The sequence below is a fragment of the Myxocyprinus asiaticus genome, chromosome 46 (assembly GCF_019703515.2).
Source record: "Myxocyprinus asiaticus isolate MX2 ecotype Aquarium Trade chromosome 46, UBuf_Myxa_2, whole genome shotgun sequence".
Taxonomy (NCBI): Eukaryota; Metazoa; Chordata; class Actinopteri; order Cypriniformes; family Catostomidae; genus Myxocyprinus; species Myxocyprinus asiaticus.
In genome coordinates, this window is record NC_059389.1 from 7,347,147 (window position 1) to 7,367,169 (window position 20,023).

The following is a 20,023-nucleotide window of genomic DNA, read 5'->3' on the forward strand; positions in this document are numbered from 1 at the left end:
TGACATTGCACCCCAAATCATCACAGGCTGTGGAAACTTAACACTGGACTTCAAGCAACTTGGGCTATGAGCTTCTCCACCCTTCCTCCAGACTCTAGGACCTTGGTTTCCAAATTAAATACAAAACTTGCTCTCATCTGAAAAGAGGACTTTGGACCACTGGGCAACAGTCCAGTTCTTCTTCTCCTTAGCCCAGGTAAGACGCCTCTGACGTTGTCTGTGGTTCAGGAGTGGCTTAACAAGAGGAATACGACAACTGTAGCCAAATTCCTTGACATGTCTGTGTGTGGTGGCTCTTGATGCCTTGACCCCAGCCTCAGTCCATTCCTTGTGAAGTTCACCCAAATTCTTGAATCGATTTTGCTTGACAATCATAAGGCTGCGGTTCTCTCGGTTGGTTTTGCATCTTTTTCTTCCACACTTTTTCCTTCCATTCAACTTTCTGTTAACATGCTTGGATACAGCACTCTGTGAACAGCCAGCTTCTTTGGCAATGAATGTTTGTGGCTTACCCTCCTTGTGAAGGGTGTCAATGATTGTCTTCTGGACAACTGTCAGATCAGCAGTCTTCCCCATGATTGTGTAGCCTAGTGAACCAAACTGATAGACCATTTTGAAGGCTCAGGAAACCTTTGCAGGTGTTTTGAGTTGATTAGCTGATTGGCATGTCACCATATTCTAATTTTTTGATATAGTGAATTGGTGGGTTTTTGTTAAATGTGAGCCAAAATCATCACAATTAAAAGAACCAAAGACTTAAACTACTTCAGTCTGTGTGCACTGAATTTATTTAATACACGAGTTTCACAATTTGAGTTGAATTACTGAAATAAATGAACTTTTCCACGACATTCTAATTTATTGAGATGCACCTGTACTTTTATGCTGCAATTATGTGCTTTTGGAGCTTCAAACCTTTGGTCACCATTCACTTCCATTGTATGGACCTACAGAGCTGAGATATTCTTCTGAAAATCTTTGTTTGTGTTCAGAAGAAGAAAGGAAGTCATACACATCTGGGATGGCATGATGTTGAGTAAATGATGAGAGAATTTACTTTTTTGGGTGAACTATCCCTTTAATTAGGTAGCTTATTAAATAAAATTAAACTTATTATTTTTTGTTTTATTATTATTATTATTATTATTATTCAATGCATGTAAATTAACATGTTGTTTACCCTCAAAAGATAAACAAGCCTATTAAGATAAAATTGCCTAAAAATGGCAAGGAAAACAGACAATTTCCAAGGAAAAAAAACCTTTCTGACAATTACTAAATATTTAATTAAATCTAAAATTAGGGGTCTTTATCTATGTATTATGAAACAGGAAATAATGTTTAGTAAACAATCAATATATTACTGAAAATGGCCTTTGAAACATGCAAAAGGTGATTTAAAAAATAAATAAAATATATTTTCATTAATCCCATGTATGTTGTTGCAAAATATTTTAAATATATTGTGAAATATATATTGTCAATATTTTAGTAAAATTTGTTAAATCTAACTCTAATCATTAATTATGCCTGTAGTACCTCCCCTTAATCTATGAGTATGTAAACAAGAGTATGCAGATGAATGATGCATCATTAAAACAACCACACTTCAAACAAGAGTAGTGTTTATATAAAACCAGAATACATAATTTCACATTCAGTAATTAAGACTTTAAATGTTGAGGTGATATCACACAATTGTGTCAATGCATAAATAACATAAGATCAATACTTTTCATGTGTGCCCTTAACAAACACGAGGGGCACTGCATTTAAGGAATAATTGTATAATATATTGGAATGCACACATCAAATAAATTGGTTGAGTGGAAGTGAATGAACGGCAATATTTGGTCTCTTTGGACAGTATGAAATGTATGCGTATTTATCCATAGTGAATATAAGGCTCCAAACGACTGTGGTGGGAAAAAAGCTTTAGATTGCATCACATTGATATATTGCTATAAATCAACAGCTGAGCCCTGCAAGAGAAACTGACTTCAGATTATTCTTCGGAATTTCCGTTAGTTCCTCCCTCGTTGCTACGGATGAGGCCATACTCCATAGCCAGGTCCAGGCAGCGCTGGGCGGCTTTGCGGATGGAGACCTGGATGGGATCGTCTCCTTTAGCCAATACAGAAAGGATCTCCAATGCCTCGCTCTCCATCAACTTCTCTGCAAGACTCTTGTCAGCCTGCATTAGGTTCATTATTATCACCACGCCACGATGCCGCAGGTCCTGACTCTCACTGAGCAACAAAGCCTGGAAGATCTCCAGCCAGTGAGTTGTCTGCAGAGAAGAAAGAGTAAATGAAAACACTGTGAGAGGTCTGAATGAAAAATCAGAGGATTTACTACTCCATTGTTAGTTTGTTTTTAGTAAGAATCCGGGAACCCCATAAAGCAGTTTGGCGGTACTCACTGTTCCGGGAACACGCGAACAGAGCTCTGGAATCTCTCCTGTCAACACAGCCAACGTGCCTGATGCCGCCTTCCTCAATCGCTCATCATCTTCTCCGCTATAAAGCACCAACAACTTGAGCCGGTCACTGTCTGTAGCCTGATATAACTTCTGCACCTGATAAATGACATTGGGCAGCATCACAGTTTTGACTCATGTAATACCACAAAATAGATGCTGTTTTTGGTTCAGCACTCAAAAAAACCTTCACAGTAAAGTGTGCCTGTGACATACCTCGGTGCTTAAGGCCAGATTACACATACATTCGGTGGCTGCAGCACGAACCATTTCATGCTCCTCAAACATGTAGCCCTCTATTTTAGGCACTGCTTTCTCCTTGATGATCTTCTGCCTTTGGGATTGAAAGGCAGGTTGAACAAGTGGATTTTCAGTTCCTCTTATTTATATTATCAGAATGGTAATGGTACAATGTGCCAAAACTATTTGCAACATATATACATATATTAGATCCCTGGTATTGTTTTACAGCACTGTGCATAAGCAGCACCATAAACAACATTCCAGATCATGTTCCAGACCAATAATAATTAGATTTTTCTCTTGACTCCCAATTACATTAAGAATTCAGAGTATGATATTAAACAGAATATCTCGTAGTTGATCTCAGCAAACCTGAGTCTCTCACTGATGCCAGCCAGGTTGGTAAGTGCCATCAGAGCCTCAAAGTTCTGCAGCATTGTACAGTCAAGTGCCAACAGACTAACCAACGGTCTCACCACCTCATACACCTGCACACACAGATAATCATTTATCACATAAACAGCAAAACTTCCCATTGTCCATCTAGGTATGCAAATGCATCACAATATAAAGTGATTTGTTAATATTAATAAAATAATAATAAAAAAAAAAAAAAAAATAATAATAATAATAAAATATTTAAAAAATAATAATATAAAACATATATAATAAAAATCAATAAAATATAAATATATAATATTTTAAATATCAAAAATAATTAATAATAATAATAATACTTTATTAATAACAATAGCAACAAAAATAATACTGGTTATAATTATTATTCAAATTATAAAATAACCAATACTAATATGAACAACAACAGCAATAAAAGTAAAAATTGTTATTATTATCTAATATAAAAACATAAATAATAAAATAAAATATAAATCTGTAATATATAACAACAGCAATAATAATTTTTAGTAATAATTATTATTATCAAATAAATGAAAAATATAATAATTAAATATAAATATATAATACTGTATTATAAATATCATTATTACATTAATAACAATACCAACAGCTACAATAATATTCTCATTAATATAAAATTAATCAATAATAATAACAATAATAAAAACAATTATAATCATAATAATAATGATAATTAATTTCGAATTAATATTAATGAAAATATTGTGTGAGAGAGGCTGAACATGGTGTTGTCTTACCCTCTCCCCTGGGAAGGCGATCTCAGGGTTGGCGGTGATGGTGATCTTGGCCAGAGCTTGTGCTGCTTTTATTTTGCCCATATCTGTGCTCTCGGAAACTAGCGGTAACAAGGCCTTCATTGGACAGAAAAATTATCATTCATTCATTTAAAAAATAGTGTTAAACATCCTCATTGTGGGGCCGTATAATAGAACTGTCCGATCTTAGGTAGAGTGCACGCTGTACGATTTCACTGTCCTTTACGATCGTTGCTTGTCAGATTGTGCGATATGACCCAAGTGAGATTTTGGGTAAAAGCCAACCATGGCACACTGTACAACATAATGTTAGACTGTACCATACACATTGTAGCCAAGACTTTGGTCCCAAACATCTCAATTGACAGCACTGACTGGGTGTTACGCTGTCTTCTCATCATAGGAGCAGATACACTACAAGACTACAACAACAAATTTCAAAAACTGCCAGAACTTGTATGGAGGCTAAGATTTATTGCGAATACAATTAATCGGCTGTCAGTAAACATGTCACACTAAGCTATCAAAGAATGCTAATTTTGCACTACAACGAAAAATAATTAACATTTTCTGAAATTAGTTTTAGACGGTACAATAGTGGCCAAAATTCTACAATGTGAACCCAGTTTAAGTCTTTAAAGAATATTCCGGGTTCACTACAAGTTGAGCTCAATCGACAAGAATTTATGGCATAATGCTGTTTATCACAAAAAATTATTTAGACTAAAAATCGGGGTTACAGTGAAGCAGAGATGTTCACGAGTCTTCCATCTGAAGTCCTAGTCAAGTCTCGAGTCTTTTGTCACGATTCCGAGTTGAGCCTCAACTCACTAAAAGTTACATATTTTATATGGTGTGTATATATATATATATATATATATATATATATATATATATATATATATATATATATATACACACACACACACACACACACACATATATACATACACATACTGGTGGCCAAAAGTTTGGAATAATGTACAGATTTTATGGAAAGAAATTGGTACTTTTATTCACCATCAAGTGGCATTCAACTGATCACAATATATAGTCAGGACATTAATAACGTGAAAAATTACTATTACAATTTGAGAAAAAAAAATTCAGAACAACTTAAACTACTTCAAAGAGTTCTCATCAATCCTCCACATGCAGCAATGACAGCTTTGCAGATCCTTGGCTTTCTAGCTGTCAGTTTGTCCAGATACTCAGGTGACATTTCACCCCACACTTCCTGTAGCACTTGTCATAGATGTGGCTGTCTTGTCGGGCACTTCTCATGCACCTTACAGTCTAGCTGATCCCACAAAAGCTCAATGGGGTTAAGAGCCATAACACTCTTTTCCAATTATCAGTTGTCCAATGTCTGTGTTTCTTTGCCCACTCTAACCTTTTCTTTTTGTTTTTCTGTTTCAAAAGTGGCTTTTTCTTTGCAATTCTCCCCATAAGGCCTGCACCCCTGAGTCTTCTCTTTACTGTTGTACATGAAACTGGTGTTGAGCGGGTAGAATTCAATGAAGCTGTCAGCTGAGGACATGTGAGGCGTCTATTTCTCAAACTAGAGACTCTGATGTACTTATCCTCTTGTTTAGTTGTACATCTGGCCTTCCACATCTCTTTCTGTCCTTGTTAGAGCCAGTTGTCCTTTGTCTTTGAAGACTGTAGTGTACACCTTTGTATGAAATCTTCAGTTTTTTGGCAGTTTCAAGCATTGTATAGCCTTCATTCCTCAAAACAATGATTGACTGATGAGTTTCTAGAGAAAGCTGTTTCTTTTTTGCATTTTTTGACCTAATATTGACCTTAAGACATGCCAGTCTATTGCATACTGTGGCAACCCAAAAACAAACACAAAGACAATGTTAATATAATGGCAAGTGATTTTCTAGTTCCAAATTAGCAATTTAGTATGGTTACTTAAGGATAAGGTGTTGGAGTGATGGCTGCTGGAAATGGGGCCTGTCTAGATTTGATCAAAAATGACTTTTTTCAAATAGTGATGGTGCTGTTTTTCATATCAGTAATGTCCGCTGAATGGCACTTTGGTGAATTAAAGTACCAATTTCCTTCCGAAACAGCAAAATCTGTACATTATTCCAAACTTTTGGCCACCAGTGTATATATACACAGTACTATGCAAAAGTTTTAGGCACTTGTGAAAATTGTTGCATAATGTGGATGTCTTCAAAAATAACGCCATAAATAGTTTTCATATATCAATTAACATCATACAAGGTGCAGTAAACATAAAACAAGCTAAATTAATATTCGGTGCCTTAAAAACAGCACCAATTCTCCTAGGTACAACTGGACGCAGCTTTTCTTGGTTGTTGGCAGATATGATGTTCCAAGCTTCATGGAGAATTCACCACAGTTCTTCTGTGTCTCCATTTCTTTCATCTCTTCATGTAATCTCAGACTGACTCGATGTTCAGTGGGGGACTCTGTTGAGGTCATGCCATCTGTTGCAGGGTTCCCTGTTCTTCTTTTCTGTTCTATTATATTTGCAAAAGGAATGTTTGGGAGTCTATTATGTATATTTCCTATTGACACACTAAAGCTGAAGATATAAATAACCATCTTAAGACAAATGCTTTTGAGAAACATCATATGTGCCTAAGACTTTTGCACAGTACTGTATATATATAAAAAATGTAATACCTCTACTTAAAAATTATACACGTTTGATCTTTGAAAAATCTGGGATACTAATAGGATTATACCTGAACTTGTAAAAATGTATTTTATTTAATTTTATTTTATTTCACTGATTTAATCCTGTACAGTTTTTTTGTAATAAAGGTGCCGCAGTTCAACAAGGCTCAGAACGTGCACACAAGCAATGCAATATGACATATGCAATGCAATGTAATGCAATATCATTTGGTATAATTTTGACAAAAACTTGCCAGATGTTTCAAGTCCACAAAAAAACTGTACGCGTGCTGATTGCAAGACGCTAAAATACGGGACTAATCTCTCTCTCTTTCTCTCTCTCTCAAACACACACACACACACACACACACACAGAGAGAGAGAGAGAGAGAGAGAGAGAGAGAGGCGGCATACTGTATATACTACAAAAACATTGATAAAACAAAGCGCTAGGTTTAAATTGATGGAGCCTCTGGTTGGCGATCATAATGAGCCATGTACTGTAGCTACACTACCCAATGTTTGCGACAGTACAATATTAGCTAGCTTTGTGTGTTACTTAATGTGACTAATCTTTGAGAATGTGTTCTTCCTGAAGTTTATGCTTCTGAAGGCACAATCAAATATTGAGCGTGAACACAAATGGCACAGCGGGTGCCGTCATTTTTCATGGGACTCTTATCCCATTTCGAGGTTTACACGAAAATACATCATCGAGTTCTATGATAAGGGCCAATCGATCATGACACATGGGGAAATATGTGATACAGATGTAATAAAACCATACAAATAAAACACAAATTCTTCCTTTATGATATTAATAGTTAAGGTTAAGAGACTCGAGTCGTTTTTGAAATATTCACGAGTCCTTTGTGTCGAGTCAAGTCTGAAGTCATTTTAGGTTGAGTCTGGAGTCTATTAAAATGCGACTCGAGTCTGCATCTCTAACTCGAGTCCCCAGCTCTGCAGTGAGGCACTTACAATGGAAGTGAATGGGGCCAAGCAATTTAAAGCTTATTATTTTATAAAAGCACTTACATTAATTCTTTGTTAAAACTTGTGGATTATTTGAGCTGTAAAGTTGTTTAAATCTTCGTTTTTACTGTTGTTTTAAGGTTTATGGTGTAATGTCGTCATTGCAACAAAGTTGTAAAATTGGATAAAACTTTACACAGAAAAGTTTAGTAAGCGGTTTTATCACACTAAAATCATGTTAACACGCATATTGTTTACATCTTGTGGCTATACTTTTAAAACAATGAGTATGTTAACATTTATAGATTGGCCCCATTCACTCCCACTGTAAGTGCCTCACACATTTCCTTTATTAAAGAAAAGGTGGGACAAGTCAAATATATTTTTGTGGTAATCAACATTATGCCACAAATGCTGTCAATTGAGCTTAACTTGTATTGAACCCGGAATATTCCTTCAAGTTCAGATCTTACAAGTTCAATGTTCTAAATGAGATCCTAACTGAAATCGCAAAGTTTCCTAACAAATAGGATTGGGTTATAGAGAAAGGGGCTGTTAAGGCTGAACGTGTTCTTGCACAAAAAAATAAAAAAAAAGCTAGATGCAGCACAACGAATGAAAATAGAACGCATGTGTTGAGACGCGTTTATAAATGTTAATGTTCTTTTTAACTTGACGTGGCGTCTAAAAACGTGATGCTCCTTCGCAAGATGCTCAAAAAAATGAGATGCGATGCAACGGTTAAAAACGTCCGTCAAACGTGTTAACATAAAATACAGTGAAAAATAGTGCAGACACATGCAAAAATGTATTCGGTGTAAACTGCCCCATCCAATGTTTCTGCAATACAGTGTGTGGTCCTGGAAGATACTACACCTGAAAGACTTCTTGTTGTCTTACCTTTCCTCCTCCTTGTGCTACAACTAAACCCCTGTCCTCCTGTCTCACCACCAGTGCCAACATCACCCTGTCAGAAAGAGTAAGAGAGATAATTTCATTTAAAAAAGTGGAAGAATAAGCCATTTCCTTCACTAAAACCTATTTTTAAAGGAGCTCCCTTGAAAAGCAATTCAATCCTAGACTTAATCTAAATTTGGGAAATCAGCCATGCCAGCAGTGGGAGACAGCCAAAACTGGAACGCAAATTAATTCCTTTCACAGTAGCAGCCTTTGAATTTGCCCAAACTTTCAATCTTCATATAGTGTATGGTTTAGTGATTGAGATCCATTGTGGACTGATTTTGCCTAGTATGGGTGGAAACCAGTAAGAACACAGTCAGACACGTGGCAGACCTGGCAATACACTCTCTGCAGGCTTCCGTGAGGGTGGGACTCTCCTGTTTCACCATACACACCAATGCTGACACCACTCCAGCTTCCAAGAGTTTCACAACCCTCTTCTCGACAAATGACTGGGCATCCTGCATACAAACACATTGAGGCATTAGTGGTGCTTGCATGTTAAAGAAATAGTTGATGCAAAAGTGAAAATTCTGTCATAATTTACTCACACTAATGTCGTTCCAAACCCCTTTGACTTTCTTCCTTCCATGGAACACAAAATGAGAAATTTTGAAGAATGATCACACTGCTCTTTTTTAAGTATATAGTGAACAGGGGTTCTCAAGCTCAAAAAGACAAAAAATGCATTATAAAAGTAGTCCATACAACTTGTATGCTATGTTCCAAGTCTTCTGAAGTCATACGATAGCTTTGTGTATGGAACAGACCGAAATGCAAGACGCTTTTCACTGAAAATCTTGCCCTCCGCCGTAGCTCTCAAATCTCTTTTGCACGTTTGCATCAAACACGTCCCACCTGATTTGAAGCCAATGACACCAATGCCATTGATTGAGTGGTAGTGGCGTAGTGGGCTAAAGCACATAACTTGTAATCAGAAGGTTGCTGGTTCAATCCCCACAGCCACCACCATTGTGTCCTTGAGCAAGACACTTAACTCCAGGTTGCTCCGGGGGGATTGTCCCTGTAATAAGTGCACTGTAAGTCGCTTTGGACAAAAGTGTCTGCTAAATGCATAAGTGATTCTTGCAACTTGCAAACCAAGTTGATGGCGTGTTTGTGGTCACAGTATACATTCGTTGCATGATAAATCGGTGCATAAACATTCTGCTTAAATTCTCCTTGTGTTTTGGAAAGAAGTAAGAAGGTCATCCAGGTTTGAAACGACATGAGGGTGACTATATGTCAACAGCTGATGGCTGTTACCTTTGGATGCTCCTCAGGTACGTGCTGTTTTGCGTATTTAGCAAGTTCCACCATCTGAGGGTCTGGCTTCTCAATTTCATAGCTGTTGGTGCAGTTGACCAGCGTGGATCCGATGGCAAATAACACGGTTTTATCCTCAGACTGCAAAGATTCAGAAAGAACAAGAACGATCATTTGTATCTCAAAGCATTGGTCAATAGCTTGGAAAAGTACATCAATTACATATTGTTAATGGTACCTTTGCCAACTCAAACATGGCCTGAAGGGCTTTCTTGTCCTCCACCAGGTCCTCTTTCACATCTGCATCCAGCGTGAGGTACGCCAGACCCTCGATGGCCCAGCGGCGTGATGTTGGGGGCAGAGCTTCATTGCAAAGCCACCTGGGAGAAAGAGACACATTATACCGCAGCTGAAGGCCACCTGCAAATGCATCTTAGAATTTAAATGTTGTTCTACGCCTCTAATGATGTCTGTTTTAGATATGCACATTTCACACACATGCAAAAATTGCTTTTGCTTCATCTACTACGTTTCTGCACTGTCCAAATCTCTGTATAGTTCATCTGTTACTCCAGTATGAAACTTATAAGCAAAACTCAAAACATACTTCCTGCACTGCTTGGCGAGTTTGAGTGTTGAACCTTCAGCAAACTGCTTCATGCTGAAATCAGTGCCTCCAGCAGAGCCAAGTTTGCACAACCCCTATAAAACACACATAAAATTTGAATAGTACTATACTTGATGAACAAACTACAAAAATCGGCAAACAATAGAAAAGTAACTCAAAATGCTCAGTTCTTTGTGTAGGTTGAGTTTTAATGAGTTAGCTCCCCCAAAAATGTAAATATATTATTTACTCACCCTGATTTACACATTGTATCAAACCTGTATGAGTTTCTTTGCTCTGTGGAACACAAAAGGAAATTTCAGGCAGAATGTTAGCCTCAGTCACCATTCACTTTCATAGCATCTTTTTCCATACAATGAAAGTGAATGGTGACTGAGACTGTCAACCCCAAATATTCTGCCTAACATCTCCTTTTGTGTTCCTTATAAGAGTCATACGGGTTTGGAACAGCATGAGGGTGAGTAAATGATGACAAAATTCTCATTTTTGGGTGAACTATCGCTTTAAAATTTTGCAGTTTCGAATACCCACCACCAGTGCTCGCACACGTATTCGGTCGTTTTCGCTTTTCTTGTAAAGGTCTTTGAGCAGAGCCACGCCATTGGCTGTGATGAACGACGCTCTCTTTGCTTTACCGGCAGCGTGAATGAGCGCCTCTACTGCCACCTGCTGGTGGGTGATGTTTTCAGAGGCGCAAAGGGAGATGACGGCATCCATGATACCGCTCAGTTCCAGGGTTAGATTCCCCACATCACTGGGACCCTGCAGCAGGACCGACACGGTCTGTATCGCACGCAGTTTACTCTCCATACCAGAGCTGCTAAAATGATGCCTGCAAATAAGCACAAAACAAGAAAAACTTTACATTTTTGCCACCATGCAATAACAGATGTAAAGAGGGAGTCTCACGAAGAAATGTCCAGGTCATATTTCACCCCAAAATCAAAAGGAAAAAATAGGAAATTATATTTATCATTAAGAATATAATTCCTATTTTAGGACATTACGATTTTTTGCATTGTGACATTATTTCCCCTCAAATTCTCGTGAATCGCTCTCATTATGTGAATGTGAAAAAGTGATACAGTACTGAAAATAATTATCCTCTGACACAATGATTCGGACAAATTTTTTATTGATTTTGTTTTAATGATTTTTTTCTTATTTGTCTTAAATATAAATGTCATTATACAAATAAATCTTAATGTTCCTAAAATAGGTTTTATTTCCTCTGTGAAGAAAATAATTTTGGGGTGTGAAATATTATCCGGAAATATGTTCTTGACAGTTATTTTGATTCACCCTCGTAATACCTACATATCTCTGTGAGACATCACTTACTGGACATATTCCTCGCAGAGTTTGCTGAAGTTCTCTCTCTCTTTTTCACTCCTCAGGTCGTCGTAGAGCTTATTAAGTAGAACAGAGCAGCTCATGGGAGTGTTGTCTGTGAGCGGCGGCCCATTCCCAAACTCAGGAACAGTTCCTGCTACTTCTAGAATCTTCTTAAGCCCTACAAAGAAAGAAAAACGTAATTTGTAAATGTTACTACAGATTTGGTATTATCAGAAATGTACATAAAAAAACACAATAACGTTCCACCGCAAGCAACTTGCAATTTTATGTTTCAACCACAGATGTCGATAGAGAGCCCAGAATTCCATTGTGTACTTTTAAGTGAATTAAAGGGATAGTTCACCCAAAAATGAAAATTCTCTCATCATTTACTCACCCTCGTGCCATGTCAGATGTGTATGACTTTCTTTCTTCTGCAGAAAATGTTTAAATGAATATCTCAGCTCTGTAGGTCCATACAATGCAAGTGAATGGGGTCCAAAACTTTGAAGCTCCAAAAAGCACATAAAGGCAGCATAAAAATAATCGGTTTTGTGTGAAAATAGAACAAAATGTAACTCAATTTTCCCTACAAATCTTGATATCAGCAAGATTTTTCTAGCGCCATCTAGCGCTCTGCGTTGTCAAGATCTACAGTGAATAAGCAGTTACATTTTGGTCTGTTCTCAACCAAAATCGATTGGATCACTTCAGAAGACATGGATTAAATCACAGGTAATCCATAAAATTAATTTATGCTGCCTTTATGTGAGCTTCAAAGGACAGGTTACCATTCACTTGCATTCAATGGACCTACAGAGCTGAAATATTCTTCTAAAAATCTTCATTTGTGTTCAGCAGAAGAAAGTCATACACATCTTGAATGGCAAGAGGGTGAGTAAAGGGTGAGAGAATTTTCATTTTTGGGTGAACTCTCTCTTTAAATACAGGTCAAAATTACCTTGGTCGATAACCCACAGTGTGAGCGAGTTGTCTGGGTTTTTCAGAGATTTTCGTGGCACCTGTTTGACCAGCAGGTTGATGGCACTGTCACGTCCAGGTCCAGACACACTTGTTGCAGGCAGCATGTCAATGAGATGTCGCAACATGGAACGCAGCTCACGGGAGGGTTCTGCAACCCATAAAAACAAACAAATGTTTCTCAAAATTGCAAACATGTCTTTTGTTTTATATGTATCACTCCATAAGAAAGTTAACAGTGACAGGAGAAATTCTGATAATATTAATTTCATATCTAAGGGTCTTTTGGATTTATCACCACAACTTTTTAAAGACTTTTAGAGAAGGTTTGGAGACTGGAAATCTTTTTTGGCTACAACATAGAAAATTATTTCACAGATTGCTGGAATACTCAGTTTTGATTGGTTTGTATGTGAAAAATAAAACCTGAAACTCCTACTCCACAGACTCTATCTTCTCACACAATTAAATAATTTCAACTCAAATCAATATTTCATGTCCATTTATTTGGTAAGAAGTCATGAAATAAGTGGGATAATAAACAGTCAGTCAGTCATTATCCTCAGGGTTTATTTTGCATAAACACACATTTTACGTTTACTCTTAACATAACCATTTATCACTACTGGAAATTATTTCTGGTCTCATCATAGTCTCTGTGACCTAATGTAAGCCTATCTCTAAGAGTGAAGTTCAGTCTCTCACCTGGCAGTACAGCCTCATCTTTTCCTCTGATCTCTTTCTTCATGCCCTCTGTGAGAGCCTCAAACATCACTTGAAGCAGGTGACATGCAGATAGTGACACGGTAGAGGCAGAAGAACCCATGACGCCACACAAGCTGTCCATGCCGAGCTCGTTCACAATGGCCATGGTCTATGCAAAAAAAAAAAGTAAAAATAAGCATATTAAATAGACTTTTGAGAGATTATATATAGTAAAAACTTCAGTTCTACTTTATATAATGACTTTTGGCTAGATTTAAAAAAAAAAAAAACGCTCACTGAAATTATGTTTAATATTTGTAAGCAGGCCAACATGGTATCAAAAAAGTATTTTAATCTTCTATGCATTATACGTATGTTCAGCTACCAATAATAGTGCAGTAACCTCAGCTCTATTGTTTGAAGCTATTCCACAGAATTCTGCAGATTTCCCCCAAAATCATCTCAAAAATTGCAAAAAAAAAAAGCCAGCAGATTCCGTACGACCCTAATCATAGGTGATCATAATAATACAGTAAGTGCTCCAAACTACTCATACATCTAAACTTGCCATTGTATGATAAATCATGAGCTAGAATCTGAAGATTCAGCTTGATGTTGATGAGCAGTTCCTCACCCTTGATTGGTGTCCAGTACACAGGCCAACCAGAGTTCTGAGAGCTGAGAGAACCAGTTCCTCCTCCTGAGACTCCAGGAGATTCTGAAGGAGTTTGACCCCATCATTCCTGAAGATCTGCTCAGCGCCAGCGTCCTCCCGTGAGAGCACCACCAGATTCTGAGCAGCCTGAGTGAAACACAACGAAGAAAGAGTCTCAAAGATACACAGTTTTAGAAAGTTTAACATGTGTGGACATTGTATTTTGGCTTCGCTATATGCAACGCATAATTCTAATTAATTTAATCCGACTGAATACTGTTCACAACACTCTAGACTGTCATTTAAGGGTTAAACATCTGCCGCACTAAGTCACGTGACACAACAACATGACGTTGATTTCCGTGAAGTGCTTCTACGTGCGCAGAGCCAAAAAAGTGCCTCTGGTAAGAAACCTCTAAGTTTCTTCATTGAACCTGTTTGGGTGTAAAGAGTAGCATCACTAGTTTCGTTTGATCTGCCATTTTAAAAAATTCATTCATTTTTTGAGCGCCATCGTGCTGATAAACATGATGTCCACATATGTGGATTTGGGGACAGTATTCCCTCAAAAGTTTAAAAATGTTAGTTATTTTGAATAACTTTTAACATTAACACATATGTGGGTCATTTCTCTTCATTTTAATATAAATTTTGTTATATTTTATTTAGTTATCACTGTACAACACGGTTCTGTTCATTAACATTAGTAAATGCATTTCTATATTCATTGTTGATTTTCACATTGAGAATAAAACGCATCATCCAAAAGATGAAAAATGTTGCTTTCAGAGGCTTTATATGGAGTTAGGATGAAAATGAGGTGCATTTCAAACTGTTCTGAGACCAGTGCAGACAGACACCACACTGGAGGTTAAGTCATTCACTAAATAGGGAGATAGGGAATATCCTATGGCTTTCTATGCAGCTAAGTGCATTCACTCCTAAAATCTGACCTAAAGTTCAGTTTCAGGCTGCAGATGATGTTTTGGACCACTCAACATGTTTGGCAGACATAGGACAGTGGTAATCAGTACCTAGATTCAGAATTGTTCCTAAAAAAAATTAACAACATAATAAACAAGCAAAAAAAGAAAAGAAAAAAGAAAATAATAATAATAATAATAACAACAATAATACTAATATATATATATATATATATATACACACACACACACAGTACTGTGCAAAAGTTTTAGGCACATAAGATGTTTCACAAAAACATTTGTCTTAAGATGGTTATTTATATCTTCAGCTTTAGTGTATCAATAGGAAATATAAATGTTAGACTCCCAAACATTACTTTTGCAAATAGAAAAGATTAGAACAGAAGAACAGGGAGCCTTGCAACAGATGTCATGGCCCCCACAAAGCCCCCCATTGAACATCGTGTCAGTCTGAGATTACATAAAGAGACAGAAGCAGTTGAAACAGCCTAAATAGATAGAAGAACTGTGGCGAATTCTCCAAGAAGCTTGGAACATCATATCTGCCAACAACCAAGAAAAACTGTGTCCAGGTGTACCTAGTAGAATTAAAGGCAAAGGTGGCCACACCAAATATTGATTTAGTTTTTTTATGTTTACTGGACTTTGTATGACATTAAGTGGTAAATGAAAACTATTTATGTCATTATTTTTGAAGACATCCTCACTATGCAACATTTTTCACCAGTGCCTAAAACTTTTGCACAGTACTGTGTGTATATATATATATATATACATAAAAAAACTAAATCAATATTTGGTGTGGCCACCTTTGCCTTTAATTCTCCTAGGTACACCTGGATATATATATATATATATATATATATATATATATATATATATATATATATATATATATATATATATAAAATTGTTTTGTTTTGTTTTTTTGCTTGTTTATTAGGTGCTACTAGTTAAAAATAAAAAAGGGAAATGGAAAATGCACACAGCAGTCACGTTCGGGTCTGAGGAGGTTAAGGTCTCGCTCACCTTCTGTCTGTCTGAAGTCTGTGCTGAGCTGTCCAAAAGGAGTTTGAACATCTGTTGAACTCGTGAGTCTGTGGTGGAGAACTGGGCTGCCTGTATACAAAAGATACATGTGAACAAATCAATATAAAATAGCAAATGACATAGGGTGCTTGTAACAAAAACACCTTTTCTTTTCAGCTTTTCTGAAGAAAATGCTTGCCTGTGTTTAAGTTGCCGTCCATATGCTAAGGTGTTAAAGCTGGCTGCTTACTGGCTTTAGTCCTAAAAAGCCCATCCCCAAGTCTCTATATTATTCTGGTCTCAAGACATTGCTCCGGACCCATTGTCAGTTCAAGTCTATGGGACTTTTTTGCACGTTTCATCAAGCCGTACAAGATATCATTCATATGTGTTGTAAAAATGGTACAGGACACGGTACACATAACTATAATCAAAAGTACTGTAATAATGATGCTTAGCAAGTACCACTTAATACCCACCTTCTGCTGGATCTGTGCTCCTAGCTGTCTGAGGAGATCCTGGAAAGCTTTATTCTTGGGCTCCAACTGTGCACATTTCTGAGCATCTAAGAAAGCTTGTTCCAGCCGACCAAGCTTCTGTAGAGCCTGTGCTCGACGGAACCGGGCCTTGACATCACCTGGGTCTACATCCAGGGCTTGAGAGAAGGAAGCACAAATCATTTAGACTGATGTACAGGATGCTGGTGACAAATAACATCAACGGGTATCAACGACTCTTTACCTTTGCTGGCATCTGCCTCTGCTTTGGCATAGTCTTCCAGTTTGAGATAACATGCTGAACGGTTGCGGTACAGAACTGCACTCTGGGACTGACAGTCGCTGATCTTCAGAGCTTTAGTGTAGCAGCTGAGAGCTTGTTGCACATCACCGGCTTTAAAATGACTGTTCCCTTCCTCTCTTAATGCAGATGAGTCCTGGGTCATCTAAACAGGTAGCTATTGCTCATTAGGTCCACGTATACAATGCACAACAAACAGTACTTCTGACAGCCTGAGTGACTTTACTTGAAAATAGAACAGAATATTGCCACTTGAAAATAAGAGACAGTGCATAATACAGAAAATGGTGTTGTAAATAACTGAAATGGAATTATGTGAAATGCATTTGCAAAAGAAACACATTGTATGGTTTACTGTGTTTGTAATATAATATACAAGCATTGTAACAGCATATGTTTGATCAGACACATCCTGTGTACCTCACCTTTCTCTACGTCTTTGTAGTCGCTTTTCAGATAAAGTCTTCAGCCAAGAAACTCAGTTTATCAATGCAATCTGAGCTCTGGTTTTATTTATCTATACACCGTATTTAATGTATACAGGGCTTCGTATGTGTAGTAGTTTGTTCACTCTCTTCTGTACTGCCCTGTACGCTTCCTGGTCTGGGTGCGCAATGATGACGCACACGAATCCTATTGGGCGAACGCCGCATTCCGTAATTAATATTCATGAGCCAAGCCTTCGCCATTCCTGGAATCAAAGTTCTGCCTTATTTGTTCAAGGGCGTCTTGACCATATAAGTCCAGCAAGAGGCAGCTTCTCGCTTCTCTTGGCAGATTCCGGAGTAACGATAAAATGGGCATATGAATATTTGCATTCTGCCTTATCTACGAGATTATTTTCATTTTTATATTTATTTAAAAATAAAATATATATATATTTTTTTTAATCGTGGTGTTGGCTAATATTGGGATTTTGGATTCTAGAAGTTTCAGAAAGAGTCTGTTTATAATTTGTGGGCATACATCTTAAAATATTTTTTACATTTTAATTAAGTTGGATTATTTTACTTATTTTAACATTTCTTATTTTCATTTCTTATTATTTTTTTTAAGTGGAAGTGTGCTGAGGCCCCCTAGTGGGTCCCGGCCCCCTGGTTGAGAGCCACTGTTCTAAAGGACTAATTGAAATGAAATGAAATAAATAAATAAATAAATAAATAAATAAATAAATGCCAATGCCAATTTCTCTCCACAAATAATAATATAATATCTGTATAATGTGTTATTTATTTATTTGGTGAATGAAAACGGTTATTTTAAAAGTGTTATAAATAAATTAAATTAAATAATAAAGAAAACTAAATAAAATAAAATACCAGCTTTTTAAAATGATCGTTCATACCCAAATTTACCTTAAAAAAAGGCTCCAAGTATAAGAAGATAATACAATTTGGCCCCAGGGCCTTCTTCTGGACAACTGATATCTTAAATTGACAGCTTGCAAATGAATTACTGTGGCTCTCATTTTACTTCCGTTGCCTAATAATAAATAATTGACTCCATTTCAACAGTTGGAGTATTCATTTGACAAAAATTTGGCTAGATGCAGACAATTTACTTTCTGTTAATGGCTAATTACGTGTCTCGAGTCCGAGTCCCTATGAAGTAAATCCCACACGTCTGTCATGTATATATTTAACTATTTATCCCCTGGTTTAAGTATTTTTTATTTTGACACCCTTTAATAATAACACTGTAAAAAAAATCCTGTTGTTTAAAAAAAAACAAAAAAAAAAAAAAACTGGCAGCTTGGTTGCCAGAATAATTATGTAAAAAATACAGTAAAAATGTAAACAACTTCACAGAACCAGTAAATTTTACAGTTTAAAACTGTTGTAATTTACATGACCACGATGGCACTGTAAAAACCAATCAGAGACCAGTGCGCCTCAGCCCTCCATAAAACTCCAGTTCCCACAATGCCCCGCTCCATTCTCAAGCTCGCGCACAGGATAGCAGACGTCTTTCAGGAGGAAATAACGGGTAAATATTTGATGTCCTGTGACTGCTTTCGCTTTTAAAAAGCCGTGCCACCAACTGGTCTGCCGTTGCAAAATGATAAAAAGTGCCGTATAATGATTTTAATCGTAAAAAAGGTGTTTCTCGGAGCTTGACGTCGGAGTGGTCGAGGTTGTGTTAAAGATTAGACCAGACCCAATGTATTTAGATGCTGCACGCATACATAATGCTATATTACACGCAGATCTAGCAGATAAACTCTTTATTTATGTCTGTTCTTGAGGGGTAATGTTAGTAACACGTGGATATATCAGATCTAGACGGATCGCTTGCATGTATGTGCAGAAATAGGCGATGCATTGCAATGGATTTCAATGGATCTGCCTATTGCAACAAGCTCTTAGGAGATCACAAGGTTTAATGATTAACTTCCTCACTAGTCTCACCTGGTCTGATCAGTGCCGATAACCTACCTGCAGAAGAACAAAGGCCATTATTTTTATGCATATTGCTGGAAAGCATGCAAAGAGTGCTGCAGTGATGTTGGACTGAAGGTCTTTGGGACTTTGCATAGATCAGACTGCTGTAGTTTTTACATATTGATAATTTCCCTAGAGATCCAAGTACTATTTGTTTGCATATCTATGCTGTTTTAAAGATATTTTTTCATTTTCAAAAGTGATTCAAATGTTGCATCTGAGGGGTGCAGGGATTTAATTTCTGTGTACTGCATATATGTCCATATTAATTGCTTTAATTACATTGTATTAGCCAATATATCACATATATTATCAGTCATTTTTGACCGGTGACATTTTTTTCTAGTCATCTAGCCACTATTCACACAATGCAGCTCCAATCTAGGTTTCAAGCTTTAGAGGTGCAGTCAGTAACTTTTGTTTTTGTGTCATCTTGGACTTACACTGACACCTAGCGGCTTGGATGCAGCATAATTTAAAATCAATAGTTTTCGGTTTCAGATGCCATTGTAGAAATTTAGTATTCACAGTCAGCCATGATTACTTTAATCAATGAGTGAAAGTGTCAAATAACAGGACGGTTACTGAGATAAAGCGAGTAGTATTCGGCTGGTCATGTGATTCTAACATGGCAGCCCCCATGAGCGGACCCTCTCCATGTAGAATAAAACAGCTTTTATAAGGTTACTGAAATGACTGGAGTCTTAATTTTTATGTGAGTGGTCATGAT

General features: G+C 37.0%; 2 protein-coding genes across 3 annotated transcripts in view; one reads left to right on the forward strand and one right to left on the reverse strand.

Annotated features, from left to right (window-relative positions):
- Positions 1-1,608: 1,608 nt before the first annotated feature.
- LOC127435895 (protein unc-45 homolog A-like) lies at positions 1,609-17,454 on the reverse strand. The gene is made up of 19 exons (XM_051689679.1): positions 17,278-17,454; positions 16,796-16,997; positions 16,534-16,709; positions 16,055-16,144; positions 14,061-14,228; positions 13,427-13,595; positions 12,702-12,872; positions 11,747-11,918; positions 10,937-11,237; positions 10,385-10,479; positions 10,016-10,157; positions 9,778-9,918; positions 8,845-8,972; positions 8,452-8,518; positions 3,901-4,014; positions 3,095-3,210; positions 2,696-2,813; positions 2,423-2,578; positions 1,609-2,290 (listed from the first exon to the last, which is right to left on the reverse strand). The coding sequence occupies exons 2-19, from the start codon at positions 16,995-16,997 to the stop codon at positions 2,006-2,008; spliced, it is 2,811 nt and encodes a 936-aa protein (XP_051545639.1). The 5' UTR covers positions 17,278-17,454; the 3' UTR covers positions 1,609-2,005.
- A 1,336-nt stretch (positions 17,455-18,790) lies between these two features.
- Positions 18,791-20,023, forward strand: part of man2a2 (mannosidase, alpha, class 2A, member 2) — a 38,842-nt gene continuing 37,609 nt past the window's right edge. Inside the window, exon 1 of one of the 2 annotated variants that reach the window (XM_051689669.1) lies at positions 18,791-18,838. The gene's annotated coding sequence lies outside the window, so the exon portion shown is untranslated. Of the gene's footprint in view, positions 18,839-18,866; positions 20,009-20,023 lie in introns of those variants that run through there. The other variant, XM_051689670.1, reaches the window with a different exon arrangement.